This window comes from Talaromyces proteolyticus (assembly GCF_021365285.1).
Source record: "Talaromyces proteolyticus strain PMI_201 chromosome Unknown BGW36scaffold_1, whole genome shotgun sequence".
NCBI lineage: Eukaryota > Fungi > Ascomycota > Eurotiomycetes > Eurotiales > Trichocomaceae > Talaromyces > Talaromyces proteolyticus.
This window is the reverse complement of record NW_025764277.1, coordinates 2,129,311-2,144,179: the sequence shown is the minus strand read 5'-3', so window position 1 is coordinate 2,144,179 and position 14,869 is coordinate 2,129,311. Positions and strand designations below refer to the sequence as shown.

The 14,869-nt window shown below is 44.3% G+C and overlaps 5 protein-coding genes across 5 annotated transcripts; 3 read left to right on the top strand and 2 right to left on the bottom strand.

Moving 5' to 3' along the window:
• Nucleotides 1-69: 69 nt before the first annotated feature.
• Nucleotides 70-1,139, bottom strand: BGW36DRAFT_285860 (putative cyclase-domain-containing protein; the record flags this gene model as incomplete). Its single annotated transcript, XM_046210359.1, has 3 exons — nucleotides 70-626; nucleotides 683-915; nucleotides 967-1,139. 3 exons carry the CDS (start codon nucleotides 1,137-1,139, stop codon nucleotides 70-72), a joined length of 963 nt encoding a protein of 320 aa, XP_046078049.1.
• A 333-nt stretch (nucleotides 1,140-1,472) lies between these two features.
• On the top strand, nucleotides 1,473-3,398 carry BGW36DRAFT_310987 (uncharacterized protein; the record flags this gene model as incomplete). The annotated part of the gene is made up of 1 exon (XM_046212465.1): nucleotides 1,473-3,398. The coding sequence occupies one exon, from the start codon at nucleotides 1,473-1,475 to the stop codon at nucleotides 3,369-3,371; it is 1,899 nt and encodes a 632-aa protein (XP_046078048.1). The 3' UTR covers nucleotides 3,372-3,398.
• Nucleotides 3,399-6,245: 2,847 nt separating this feature from the next.
• On the bottom strand, nucleotides 6,246-6,924 carry BGW36DRAFT_435287 (uncharacterized protein; the record flags this gene model as incomplete). The annotated part of the gene is made up of 1 exon (XM_046221409.1): nucleotides 6,246-6,924. Exon 1 carries the CDS (start codon nucleotides 6,783-6,785, stop codon nucleotides 6,246-6,248), a length of 540 nt encoding a protein of 179 aa, XP_046078047.1. The 5' UTR covers nucleotides 6,786-6,924.
• A 1,185-nt stretch (nucleotides 6,925-8,109) lies between these two features.
• Nucleotides 8,110-9,314, top strand: BGW36DRAFT_413375 (PLC-like phosphodiesterase; the record flags this gene model as incomplete). The annotated part of the gene is made up of 2 exons (XM_046219249.1): nucleotides 8,110-8,267; nucleotides 8,330-9,314. The coding sequence occupies 2 exons, from the start codon at nucleotides 8,110-8,112 to the stop codon at nucleotides 9,312-9,314; spliced, it is 1,143 nt and encodes a 380-aa protein (XP_046078046.1).
• Nucleotides 9,315-12,810: 3,496 nt separating this feature from the next.
• On the top strand, nucleotides 12,811-14,595 carry BGW36DRAFT_421982 (SH3 domain protein; the record flags this gene model as incomplete). The annotated part of the gene is made up of 4 exons (XM_046219638.1): nucleotides 12,811-12,902; nucleotides 12,954-13,037; nucleotides 13,089-13,251; nucleotides 13,309-14,595. The coding sequence occupies 4 exons, from the start codon at nucleotides 12,811-12,813 to the stop codon at nucleotides 14,593-14,595; spliced, it is 1,626 nt and encodes a 541-aa protein (XP_046078045.1).
• Between the last annotated feature and the right edge of the window lie 274 nt (nucleotides 14,596-14,869).

Sequence of the window (14,869 nt, the reverse complement as noted above, 5' to 3'; positions counted from 1 at the left end):
CCGTATTAACTGCGCTTAATGCGAATTCATTGTGAATATCTTTGGTGTGTCATATTTATTATCAGTAACTTAGAGGATTGCCATTGCATTACTTGGACTAGCTACTCCCCCAGAAATGTTAAGAGGTTGACTAGTTAGGAAAAATGACCATCTTCCGAGTCTTTTGCACTCAGCCGCTAGATTTTCGAGATCCCATAATTCACCGATAGGCATACCCCATCCAGCCAAGAAGATTTCATGCAATGAGTAACCCAAATCTGATTTTGTATCTGGGAACCAGGCTTCATAAGCGTTTGTATCCGATGCCACAGCTGCAAACCCATTTTCCCAATGCCATTTTGCCATCTCCAGAGTATTCTCAACGCCAACGAAAGTACGTGTCTCTCTCCCACCCAATTCTTTTCTCTCTGCCTCATTTCTTTTAAGGTAATCCTCGGTCCAACCGAATCGGATCAGCAGAATATCGCCTACTTGGAATTGAACATTTTGGGATTTAGCACATTGAAGAAGTTCACTGACGGTCACTCGATGGTTAGTGAAAGCGTCGTACTCTTTCCCGTTGGAAGCGGCCCACGAACGGTAGTCGAGTAGTACTCCTCGACCAGCAATAGCTCGTCGTGAGAGGTCTATGAAATACCTTCAGGTCAAAGAATCAACGAAAATCCAATGATATCACACTTACTATGAATACCAAGACGATCACTAGATCGAGCTCCCCTAATTTCGCCCTGTGTCATGCCGTTGTAGAATAATCGCTCTGTCTGATATCCCACGTGCCTGAGTCCATCCCAATGGGTAGAGCTTTGTGTATTAATATCCAATTCATCATCATTAGAACGTGGCTTAATGTTGAACTTATGATGGCAGGGTTTTCGCTCTGCATTCATAGGAACGCTTGGTATATCGAGCGGTAGACTGAAACAGTTAATAAGTTCTACTCGAGATGGATTGTAGAACGGGTTGTACTTGAGACTAATGCTAATACCTTGCTGAATCTCAGTTCTCGCTCTGACGACACAATCACTGTTCAGAATGTTTAGAGTCCCAAGTTCGTCATCATTGCCGTACAAGCCCCAAGCGGAGTAGGGAGGATCCAAAGAACGCAATGGGAGTTGAGCAAAGGAGGGTCGGTCAGGCATGTTTTGCTCTGCTGTCTCATCGTATACGCAACAAAAATCTGTAGGGATTGTAAACTAGCAGAAAATGATATATTCATAAGGGCATATATCAAATTTTGGAAATATAGTTTCAGGTTGAATCTGGCAAGGGTAAGCCGCCTGTGACCGCTACGCTAAGCGTGATCGCTCCGACAAGCGATTCAATGCCGATGATTAGCGATTCGGCTCAACCAAGGGTAGAAAGGGTTCAAGCTTAGAAAATTATGCTATTTAAAAGACAACTTTGTCTAAAAGGTGGTATTATTTGCCGCATAACTCGATCTTTGAAAGCTATCTTCTATATCTATCGCAACCATGTCTCCGCAACTTAAAATATTAACCCCAATTGGTATGCTCGGATATTCATACAACAAAGAAACATTTTGGGCCGCCGTTGAAGCTGGGGTGGATGCAATTATTCTCGACAGCGGCTCAACTGACAGTGGTCCATCCAAGCTTGCATTGCGGAAAAGCATTCAAACAAACGAAGCCTATAAGAAAGATTTGGAAGATATTGTTGCCGCATGCCATTATCATAGGACCCCAGTGTTGATTGGTGAGAAATCCCAGAAATTTGAAGTTGCAGAATCTAACTTCTTTAAAGGATCAGCTGGTGGTGATGGAAGTACTCGAGGCGTGAATCAAATCGGCGACATAATTCAATCCGTCATTGAACGTGGGGGTTACAGATCAATGAAAGTTATCAAGATACTAGCTGAAATTGAGAAGGATGTTATACGGGAGAAGCACCGACGTGGAATGATTCGCCCATGCGGCATTTCTGTACCTGATCTTGTCGAGGAAGACATCAATGAAGCCAGAACCATTGTTGCTCAGATGGGCGTCGAACCTTGGATAAAGGCTATGAATGACCACCCGGATTTCGACATCATGATTGGAGGAAGATCCTATGATCCATCTCCATATGCTGCATTCTGTGCATGGAAAGGCTTTCCTGATCTTGGAATAAGTTACCACATGGGTAAAATCATGGAGTGCGGCGGTCTTTGCACATCTCCGAAATCTCGAGAAGCTCTTGCGACAGTTCGACACGATTACTTTGATATCACGCCGTTGGACCCCGAGTCTGTCTGCACTAGTACCTCCGTTGCTGCCCATACCCTATACGAGAAAACTCGACCAGACGTCCTTGTAGGACCTGGGGGAACCCTCGACCTTCATTCGACAACATATGAAGAGCTGGAGGACGGGAGAAGTGTTCGCGTCAGAGGTGCCAAGTTTATCCCGGTGAAAGACAACGAGTATACTATCAAACTGGAGGCGGGCAAACTTGACGGCTTCTTCAGCATTTTCATGGGAGGTTTTCGAGATGCGGTGCTTATATCTCAAATTGACAAGTTCCTAGAAGCAATGAAAACATATGTTGCGCAGAAAATTGATTTTCCTTTTGATATCAACGTTCAACTGTTTGGCCGAGATGCGGTAATGGGTGCTTTGGAGCCAAATTCTGGCCAGACAGGCCATGAACTTGGGATTCTTTTGCGAGCACGCGCAGAAACTCAAGACCAAGCGACACATGTATGTCAATCTGCTCGGGTCTACTGCATGCATGCCCCATATCCCGGTCAAAGAGCAAGTGCTGGCAACTTCGCCATGCCTTGCGCGCCTCTTGATATTCCAATGGGACCCGTGTCGGAGTTTTGCATGTATCATCTTATGACAGTCTCCGATCCGTGTGAAAATTTCCCTATCACTGCCATTGTCATGGAAGGCTCCAATACAGCGCCCCAACGTGACTCTAGCGGGGTTGACGTTCAGGTGGTAGTCAACCGTCATGCAACTGCAACAAATGGAGGGATTCAGACGAAAAGCGCCAAATCAACAGTCACCACAAGTGTTCTTGGAAGAGAGCCTCCAACAGGCCACAAATTTCTTGCTGACTTGGCCAGTGTTGTGCGAAGTAAGAACTCAGGCCCCTACGAACTTACGTTTGATGTAATGTTCTCGACTGAGCAGAGCCGTGACATTGTCAAAAATGCAAAAATTTTGACTGCTGAGAAAATTTCTACGTTATATAATGTGCCCGTGAGCGACGTTATAGCATGTCTATGGTGGGATCCTGCTATCGCCTTCAAAGCCACAATCAAAAGGTCAATTGTGAGCGGGTCATTCCATGATAGCGATGCTCACGGAAGTGCTCAACATATGCCGTTCATGGAATTGCCAATACCAGTTGGAAACATAGCAATATAATCCATTAAAAATCAGGTAATCAGCGAGCCGGAATCTCAACTGCAGAGGAAGTTGTTGAAGTATTGTGATCGTTCAATCCCGCTATACTCCTTTGTCTCTGTTAATGTAGTGTCGTGGCTATTAAGGGCCAAATGAATTACCACTATCCAATGTTAGTCCTGACCAAAAAGCCGGTTGACATGTAGTAAACCGTGACGCGTTGGGGAGGCTAGATAAACGTATTGACCACTTGCAGTGCAGAGCTCTATCCACCGCCTTAGGCAATCCAGCGCTCTGCCCATGATTTACGTATCCACTCTCTGTCCTTTCTCTTCTATACATTTGGCTCGACTCTGTTTTTAATTCTTTGCATTTTCTATAGGCGAGCTCCCGGGAAGGTTCTCCAAAAATTCCCAGTATAGACTGAAGCTATGATAAATATATACGAATACCCCTATATAGAATGCAAAACGTAATAATAACCGGTTATATGCACTTTCACTCTTTTATTCCCGTTGAAAATGGTTGTGTTTCGATGTCGATAAGAGTATGTGGCAAAATATTTACACATCTGCACCATCCTCAGTCTCCCATCACCGTGTCAAAGTTTCGTATATCTTCCTCATGGGCTAAACAGGTATGTCTTTTTTCATATTAGTGATACCAAGCAGTGCTTCACGCTCTTCTTGGTTCGTAAAGTACTCGCCGTATAAAATAATTGCAACAACGACGTTAACCTGCGCAAGCTGTATTCGTCGATGACACGGTGCAATTCCGCATATGTTTAAACCGGTAGACCGAACCTGTGCCTCTACCCTTCAGTGCGTAGCACAGTTTGCAAGCCTGGAGGGGTTCAGGGTCAGAAAAATATACAATTTCAATGGATCACTAAACTTACTCAAGGTTCTGGTTTTCCCCTGACAATATCAACTGGGCTAATTGAAAGTGTTCAATAGCTGTACCACACCGTCGGAAATATTCGTCTATTCGTTCTCTCTCCTTTGAGATCTAGGATCCGCTCCAGCTCCCCGGAAGAATCGCGGAGTAGCTGCTCTTCTTGGACTTTGAGCTGGGCTTTAAGTAAACATTTTTAGTCAAATAATAGGAAGACACTGTCTCTGTGTGTCTGCAATCAAGCTAGTACTCTCTCCATTTTTCTGGTGACTTCTGACCCCAGAGCCATGTGGCAACCTGGCAAGCAAACATGATCATATTGTCTCCTATTGAAGCGTATCGCTAGCGATCAGTGGCAAAGCATAGTATATTTCTTGTCCGGCAATGATCCAATAGCTTGCATTGGCAATAGAACAATCAAAGGGAGATGTGCTCACGAAGTCAATGATTGTGTGCGTGATACTCAAGAAGTTGACGCGTTTATAGAGATAGCTTTCGGGGTCAATTTGACCCTTGTTCGTGTCTTCTTCCATTGTGTACTGGGTCCTGGATCTTCGGAAATTCAATTAAATCAGGAATGCCCTTGAGGATGTATTCAAGTACACTAGATTTCTTTAATAGGGAGCAGCTATCCACAATAGACAATACCGTGTGACGTTTATTCTGTGGAAGACGATAAAGGTGGCGTGATGAAACCGTACACACGGTATTTAGAAGAGTCGCGCCTGACGAAGAACTACTGGTTGAAAATGTTGTTGCTCATCGCAGTGGTCGAACTATCCCAAGCTTTTTTTAAGACCACACGAGAGAAGCAAGATTTGGTACCCAGAGTGACAACTCTTGGATCAAGTACCGAAGCAGGCAGGATTCTTGAATACAGTCAATTGCAGGAATTGTAAAGTCATGGCTGGGAGGGGGGATGGTATTATGATTTCCGTTGCATCCACCGCTGTCAAAACTTGATTTTCAGGATCATATCTGGGTCCGAAATTAGAGGTTTTTCTTATCCTATTCCCCGCCGAATCCACGGATCTCGAAACGGAAGTACAACCAGAGATTTTTCCTGTTGGCCAACCTGGAAAGGCTAGTTAAAGACGGAGATACATTTATTTTTGATGAATGTTTTGACGGTCTCCAATTCTTCAACTTAATCTTAACCCATATCTGACCACTATTTTTTTCTGACCTTTTCCATGAACGAAAACCGACGAAACGCATCACATCCATTTAAACCTTTCGGCCAGCGAAGCTCTAGTTATCTCCAACACTACGGATACAATTATACTAGAATACTACTTATTACTGTCTCACGAATATTTTTGATAAGTATGTCATGTAGTAATTCGATGTAACTTCTTCGATGTCACGTCAGCGGCGCTTAATCGGAAAGTAGCGGACATATTGGTATCACGATATGTGAAGAGAATTCAGAGTTATAGCCCTAATCCTAACCTCCTAACAAATAATCTGTAGCGACGTTACAGGGCTTGATCAATGTAGTCCGGCTGCCCGGTTATGAACTTGCTAAGATGATTGATCAATACCAACGCATACACAGATACGTTTCCGATGTACTATGACGAATGTGCTGAGGAACAAATTGATCTATACTCAACAATATGGACCAACCAGCCAATTTACATGTTTGACGATCTTAACTCCGTGGGGTTGTGCAGGTAGCTAGACTCCCTTGAGACTCGCGTCTGAACCATATTGTACTTAGTAGTTACGGAATCAGAATTATAAATATAAAAAGAAAGTAACTGAAACAAGTACACGGTGACCTGGGGTTGGCGCATGATGTCGATCTCTCACGGAGCGGGGCTGGACTATCCAACCCAATTAACCAATCAGCCCCTTCCAGTGACATTCATAGGACCAGCCCGCATTTCAGTATCAACACCAGAGCCAACCAGTTCGTGAATATGCCATATGGCGTATTATATAATTCTCAAAAGACAAGATAATACAACTGAGTACACGGTCTCGAATACCAATTAATCAAGATGATGTATCACGCTTTTTCTTGCTTTCAAAGTTGACTCTTCGATTTCCCCGATCCAGGCCATGTTGTCTTCTGGCCAACTTTTGAGTAGACGTTCTGGCTCTTGTTCCAATCACCACGAGTACGACAAGGATTACTAGAAGAGGCCTTATCCCTGTGTAGCTAACATAATCCCCAATTTTGTCGACTTGACATTGGATTGAACATGTTGCCGTGTTTTCAAAATGAGCCTCATAATTTTCGCTTGAATGCTTTGTCTCATCATCTTCAAATGTGCTTGCTTGATGTAGTTGTTCTCTCAAAGATTCAAGCTGATTGAGCGGATCAAAATCGCCCGGTTCTTGGATAGCGGTAGAATCGCCTTCGGAATCGTATATAGGACCATCAGTCAGAGTGTATTCTTCGTCGTTATCGAGAAGCCATCGTTCGTAGTCTGTCAATGGCCTGTTCTCTTTGTATTGCCTTTCTTTGTGCCTTTTATGCATGAAAATAGGAGCCATAATTGAAAGGCCCGTTCTTTTGCCCTCCTTTTTCATGTTCCTGTTGGCGTTCTCTATCGTTTGTTTTGCATCATCGGTAGAAGGGGATTCCTGATGATAAGTATCATATGAAAATAGGTCATAACCAGGGACATGTTTTTCTACATGCCCCTATGACGTACTGCAAGTACATGTAACAGCAACGGACTCAATGGTTCGTGACAAAGCGTACACGCGCTAATTCATCTTATACATGTATGCTTAACACGGCTAGTGAGAACTTCGATTGCACACCTAATACTAGTGGAGGATGTGCAGCGGTGACCCTGCATCCGATATACAGGCTGTGGACCATGCATAGAGTCTTCTTGCGAGAAAGGGTTTAGTTGATAAGTTGGTATGGAAATAGTCTTTCATTGGTGATGGTTCCTACTGTCAACTGCTTCCTGACGCGTCAGCTCTGAGACTCATCACTCTTCTCATACAGAATCCCGTACAAACCTTATCTAGAGCCTTTTAGAATGTTGTTGCCTAATTAATGGTGGATATCCAACTCAACGAGAATCTAAATGGGCCTTCAAAACTGACACTAACTTTAAACTGCAAATGCATTTTTTACACATTTGTATCAGATCACAATAATAATTCATATATTACCAATTCGTTCAAATGTTGTCGTAGTTGCCAGTAAACAATGAGACTTCGAATCAGCATATTGTCCAATTACATTGGACACAACACTTTTCATGTAACCAAGAGTAAACATCGAAAGAAAAAGGATAAACATAGTATTTGCTTGCTATCAATTAGATGATGCTATACCATTGGGCAATTTTCAGTGGCCTAATACTAAGATCATCGCGGAGGACGCGTCACTCTCGAGGCTAGTATTCGTCAATTGATGTATCTAATACGCAGTAATTGATATTGAATAAAAAGTGTCTAGAAGTTTAAATATACTCTTATTTCACAGGGAACTAGAATTTTGACCAACAAATATGGCTATGATGTCCAACCTCTAGATTATTTGTAATTACATAACAGACGTTACTCTACACGGCAGCCCGCAAAGCAAGCAGCAACATTGCCTTTGTTACATCTAAAGTTTCAACTGCAAAACTCTTCTTCACACGATACAGAATTCGCTGAGTAGTTTATGAAGTTACGGAAACCGACTCTGGCATCCGAGAGTTCCTGAAATTTTTTGATGAGCCACGCTTTCTTGTTACTACTATTGGCTTTCTAGAAGCAACCGATTGGAAATTCGTCTCCAACTGCTATGTCTTTCGATGAAGATATTGCCCTCCAAACCATTACAGAGCCAAACCTGACTGGTGAGACTGATTCCGAGAGCCTACTCATCAATATCTCAAATGAGCGCATGGTAAGGAATCGACCGTATTTTTTTTCTACCTGGGCCGACTGGATTCTTTCGATAGACAAAATACAGCCTGGGTATCTCAATATTCGCCGTTCGTCTTACAGCACGGTCATTTTCCGATTTTTAAAACGCGCACTGCTAGGGATTCTGGTATTTTTGTGAGTCATTAACTTTCATCGAGATTTCACCCAGTCGGTTCTGATTGCGGTGGCTTATTTAGAGGAATACTTAACGTGGTATCTTTTGGTCGGCATGTGATTGTCGAGTTGTTTCCAGATGACCTTGACAACCGTCTTGGCGCATGGGACTTTTCTGATAACCGTCTATCCATCTTCTCGCACTGGACTACGGATGGAGTCACCCTCAGTAATTGTCATTCCCACAATGATTATTGGCGGAAAATACCTCTATACTCTGCTATTAGGGCTGGTTGTATCAGTGTTGGGGTGGACATCTGGCTTTCTGACGGAGACATCGTTGTTGGCCATAATCCGCCCTCCCTTGATCACAGAGTCACTTTAAACACTCTCTATCTAAGACCATTATTGGAGATGATCCGACGACACAACGATTATGTGAAAGAACTACAACGCTCATATGAAAATAATGTTTCATTAGCCGGAGTCTTTGCCAGTGACCCTTCCCAATCCCTAACCTTGCTTCTCGATATCAAGTCGGATGGTTATGAACTGTGGCCCCACGTCATGAACCAGTTACAACCCCTTCGTGAAGCGGGATATCTTACGTACTTTGATGGGATAAATTTGAACCAGAGACCAATTACAATAGTCGCCTCCGGCAACGCACCCATTGACCAGATTATGGCCAACCATACCGAACGGGACGTATTTTACGACGTGCCTCTGGATAAATTACCCCTTGTGTCGTCAAATAAAAGGCAGCCATCAGCCGATTACAATATTTCAAATAGCCACTATGCCTCGGTGGACTTCAGAAAGGCAGTTGGTGAAATCCGGCACAATCGGTTTTCAGCAACTCAACTAGCGTTGATACGCGAACAAATTGGGATAGCTCATGATTATGGTCTCAAGGTACGATATTGGGGAACACCGACCTGGCCGAGAGGATTACGAAATCACGTTTGGCATATTCTAGTCCGCGAAGGAGTAGACCTGATCAATGCAGAAGATTTGAGGGAAGCGACAAGGCAGGATTGGCGCAAACACCGGAGTTGGCTACTTTAGGAGCTGCGGAAAAATTAGGATGGATTGTTTTGTTATTCAGTGGAATGGTTTTTCGGAGTTTATCAGAACATCAAGCACTCTTTTTCTTACCTGCTTAGTTAGCTACATATATTTGATGTAGGCATTCCTAGTATTTGATTTCTCGGAGACACTTATGACTGTTTATCTATGTATAGTCGACGTCCTGTAGTTAATTAGAACTTCAAGGTTGTTAATTTGATATGAGATATCTTTAAACTATTTTGATCGGAGCAATGCTCCTATGGCTCCCTTCGGCTTTCCTTTCCTTTTCTCTTTCTATTTTCAAATCTGGGAACAAAAGGCAAAAAACAAAACTTTCAATGTTCAATTTATACAACCGACGCGCTATAAAACTGTTTTGCTCACATGATGTAATATAGCCAAAAATAAAATCTTGACCGCCAACATAACAGAGCTGAAATTCATCGTCGATGGTTCCAGATCAATAACCCTAGGCCAATGACTAACCTCAAAACAATTCTCTTATGCAGATAGCGTCCCGAGTTGATGATTGTGCCAAATATGCACAGAATATTCCAAAGGCAAGAGCAGTTTCATTGAACTAGACCATCTGCTTTGTTATAAGATTGCAGTAGGTTTTCAAGGGTTCTAGATTTAGTAGAGTTCACCCAGGAATCAATCTTGCCACAAGGTTTAGCTACAATCCAAAACTAGGTTTTTTCAATTGCTCCACATCCTAATATCCCTCAGTTCGGTGCAAGCTCATTCAAAAACAAAGCTCCAGACAGGGCAGCACTGACTCTGCATCCGGGCTATTAGCAAAATAGTTATGGAATAGACTGTGTGACCAAGAAATGATAACTATATATAATGTTCGCATATGACACCACCGGAATATTATATGCGGGTTGTAAATGAAATCTTCAGGGACTCCGTCAGGCCTCCTGCGTATAATATATAGCTACATAAAGGTACAAACATCAGTTTATACCATGATTGGCTAGCTGAGGGCATGGTCGACACCGGCAGGAAGAAGTTGAATCAAATTTAGTTTTGAGCTTAGCTGTATGCAGAGAGTTGTAGCGTTTTCATACATATCCATTGACAAGCCAGAAACAAGGAGTTTGACATATATCACCTCATAATTTTACACTGTTGTAGAGAGTTTACCCGGGCTTTTAATATAGCCAGGAGATTGACATGCCATCATCAACTTTGTCGAGCTCGTTAAAGTTCATGGTTCCGTACTAAAGTTTTTCCATGTAAATTCGAGACCTAGGATTCCTCCCTCCATCTCTATAAAAATAATAGCCTCATCAAAAGATAAGATTGATAAGACTTGTTGTTTCATATTGATTTCGTAATTTTCTGTCGGTTGAAACGATTACCCCCGGCAAGATTGGAAGTATATATTCCGAAGAGTTATAAAACATAGACAAATGGGAATTATTAAATAAGGCCCTGCTTTAATTTGCACAATTTGGTTTCGATACCCACTCGTCCATGATTAAAGAGGAATCAGGGCTAGCCACTGCTAGCAATCAAGAAATTAGGGAATAAGCCGTTCGGAGGATCATTACAGCAATGAATGAATAGGCGACAGAGCAACACGGTACATTGTTACTTTCAAAGTTCAAGGCTGCGTCACTAGCAAAACTCCGACACACTTTTAAATGATACTATTCATTAGTCCCAATTGAATGATATACTTTAAGAAAGCCGTTGGGATTGTATGGTTTATACTGGGGTGTGCCTTGTGTTTGGCATATTCAAAAATGCATTCTACGTTTAGGGTGTAGAGGACGTCGCTTGAGACGAGTTTAACAATATTACAGTATATATGCAGCCGGTAATTTATAACCTAAGAGGAAGGAAAAATTGAAGATCCTAGTAAAGAGACACACTAATACTGAAGTCACGTGAATGTGTGCCTGCCCTAACTACTTTTCCTAATTACCACCACTAGCAAAGAACAGTTAGGTCTGGGACAATATAAACGCCTTGTTCTGTTGATATACCAAGATCTCCAACTCTTTTGCTTACGTATCAGATGTCCCAAAATAATATCAAATCAATCACCTAATTGAGGCTACATGCTATCTTGCCTAAATTTACCCCGTTTATCAACAGTTTTAGCTCCATAAAAAAACGTTCCAAATAGGAAACTGACGGTCGCCAATGAGAGGAACTGTCTTCTTCAAAGTATACAACTATGCTATTAGCAGAACAGTCAAAGATAGAAAGATACTGATGACATTGGCGTATAAATCCAAAAGAGACTGACTAGTCTTGAAACGTATTAGCCTCGGAGGATAAGCTGTCGCAGCCAATTATATGAGGCATAGTGGAGTATGTGTGTCCCTAAATTCAGGGGTGTGTGTCTAGTACTCCCGTGAGTAATCTGAGGTCTTGAAGCAGTGTTTTGGCGTGGTCGAAGGCAGGGCCGTGTTCGTAAGATCTTATCATCTGCAATATGAGCACTATGGAGCAGCCAAAGCCTTCAATGTGCCTGAATAATAATGCGAAATGCGATGCTCATCCTGCCTGCCCGATTAGGCGAGTGGGGCAAACGTCGCAACAGGTCATCATTTCAAGTTTCTTTTTTAGAGTATCGGATATTTCATGTCTGGTCCCTCGGTCACACGTAATATCTCACATGGACATGCTACCTGTTTTCCAGGCGGTGATCAATCGATCGATCGATAATCGCTGGCCAGGCTGGCGGCGGGCCAGTCCTGCAAGGTCCAACAGGACCAGTACATCTGCAGAGGAACAGTACAGCCCCTGACCTGTGTCGACGCTGTGTGACAGCGCTTCTCGGCATTGCCCATTATTAGCGCCTGCTCTTTGACTGTAGGCAGTTAGCACTTAGGCTCGACCAGCCGCTTGGCCCGTCCGCGTTAGAGCTCATTAAACACCATGAGACTATCCTCACTTAGCTGCGTCTTAGCCCGCTGTTAGCCCGCTGTTAGCCCAGCCCAGCGTTTGATTGCGACTGCGGTTGGGCTCCCGAAGTCCCGCTCCAACCTCTGGCCCTGGTACGTACCTGGCTCCTGCTGTGTCTCGTTCCTGCCTTCTCTTCCTGTCGCTCATGTTTATCCCATCTCTCCGTTACTTGCAAGACCTTCCTTCACCGCTGCCACCGGGGTTTTACACCACCAGCCATTCGTTTCTTGTACCCGGTCTTGTCTCGTCTTCTTTCCTCTTCTCTTTCCTCTTCTTCTTCTTTCCTTCTCGCCTCTCTCCCCCTCAAATCCGTGGCCGATCGCGCGAAAATCGCTTTCGTATCCGCTTCATCGTGTCGCAGTTCCCGACAGACCCTGTTCAAGCGCTATGCCGATGCCTTAAAGGATATCCCACACAGGAGAAGAGGATTGAAAATTAAAAAATATACAAAATAATAAATTGATTGGATTGGGATCAGCACGGCGAGTTTGATAGATAGCAGCCGACAATCGGTTGCAGCTGCAATTTCGCGTGTCACGAAGAACGCTGCTCCGAACCGTTGCCCATCATGTCGGCATGCATTTCACTTGAGAAATCGACCACTTGTCCCGCCTTCAATTCTTCTGTGATTTCAACCGACAGCGCTCTCGTTGGCCTTTAGTATGATATGGGATCTTCCGTGGAGAGTTGCACTGGCTGACCAGCTTATAGTCCATTCCTTCAATATGTTTCCAATGTCAACGACTTTGATAAACAGTTGACCGCTTACCTCCAAAACGAATACGTCAAAACCAAGTATGTTGCGATAATGGGATGCTCCAAGATTTTCATGCTGATTGTGGATAGATACGGGACGCTGTTGGGCTGTTCGAAGCTTAATTTAACCGATACGAGCAAGTACTATGCTCGTTACACAACCAGTGTAATCTGTAATGGTATTGTGCAGAATTCAAAAGATGCTTGTAGTCCCAGCGAAGCACAATTGACGCCTTTGTGTGCCGACACATGTGTAAGTATCCTCAAACAGCCTAGCATCTCCAACAGTCGCTAATAACCACCCCCAAAGGCCCTATACGCAACAAACGAAGAGGAAATTGCAGTCAATAATCAAACGTGTGACGCCACATCCCCAGGATACATGACGCAAGTTCGAGCCGATTTCACAAACTGTGCCCTTCCCGACAGTTCGCTCACAGGCTCCTGTATCACCGGCGAAGCAAACGAGCCAACCGAGTGTGGATTCAGCACAAATCTAGTAGGCCTGTGTAGCTACTGCGCCACCAGCTCACCCAATGCCACCGACTCTTGCTGTGTCAATTCCAACGCAACCAACCGCTGTTCGAATGTCCATCTTCCTACCACCTCGTCTATGCCGCCTCTTTTCACAGTCACTGCAACCGCAGCTGCATCGTCAGCTGCATCATCAACTGCTGCTGCTACAAATTCCTCTCATTCGGGTCTTTCAGGTGGGCAGATTGCGGGGATAGCTGTGGGATCGGTTGCAGGCCTCGCCCTTCTCGTTGGCCTCGGTGCCCTTCTCTTTTTGTGTTTACGAAGGCGCCGTCAATCCGACAATGACAACATTTTCAACCAGCCCACACCAGCCAGAGCGAACAAAGAAGCAATGCACGTGGTCGCTGCGCCAGTTTCGACCAAGGGAAGCTTCGAACCTGTCCCGGGTGGCCGCGTTGCAAGGATGTCAGCATTGCAAGACGAGAATGATGACCTGGACCGCCGTAGTGCTACCAGAGGCTCCTTCCCTGTCGGTGGTGGCGCCAAATACAGCGATTCTTCGGATTCAGAGGGCTTACTGTCCAGCCCGGAGGCCCTTTCCCGAAGGCGCGGTCCACCAATGGCTGGCAGACGTCATGGTTCTCTTTCCAGTACTTCTGCCTTGGGTCTGGAAGTAGACAGCTCTCCTCAATCGGGAACAGCGGGCCAAGTTTCATCCCCTGAAGGTGTTGCTAGTGGACAATCCGAACAGCTTCCCTATTTCCGTGATTATTATTCACAAGACGACATCCATCCAAATGACAAGGTTGCAGTACTATGGGCTTATCAACCTCGCGCAGCAGACGAGTTTGACCTTGATCGTGGCGACATGCTCAAGGTGGTCGGCATTTGGGACGACGGTTGGGCAACCGGTGTCCGAATCAACGAACGCGCTGAAGAATTTGACGACACACATAATGCTCAGCGCGACAGTGGTGTGTCGAACGGATCAGGAGGAAGACGAGACTCGCCACCTCAACCACAGGGAGAGATCAAAGCATTCCCTCTCGTCTGCATCTGTCTTCCTCAACATTGGAGAAAAATCATTGACGGCGATTTGCAAGAAGCGGTGTCTCCATAGTTCTCAACCTATCAAAATCATTTCACGCGGCGTTATGTCTTGACGATAGCTCTGTCGATTTTCCTGGCGTTGGATGGCGATGGCTTTTTTATCTCACCAAATCCAAAGTTCCGCTAGATCCGGTGTCCCATCAGCTTCTAGTCTTGCCCTGTATGCGATCCTTCAGGGCATTCGAATACCTCGACATTTGTCACCTGCTCACAGCTACAACCCTTTTGATGAGCATCATCTGTCGATTTCCTTCTCGATTTTCGCTTACCATTTCTAGTCAGTA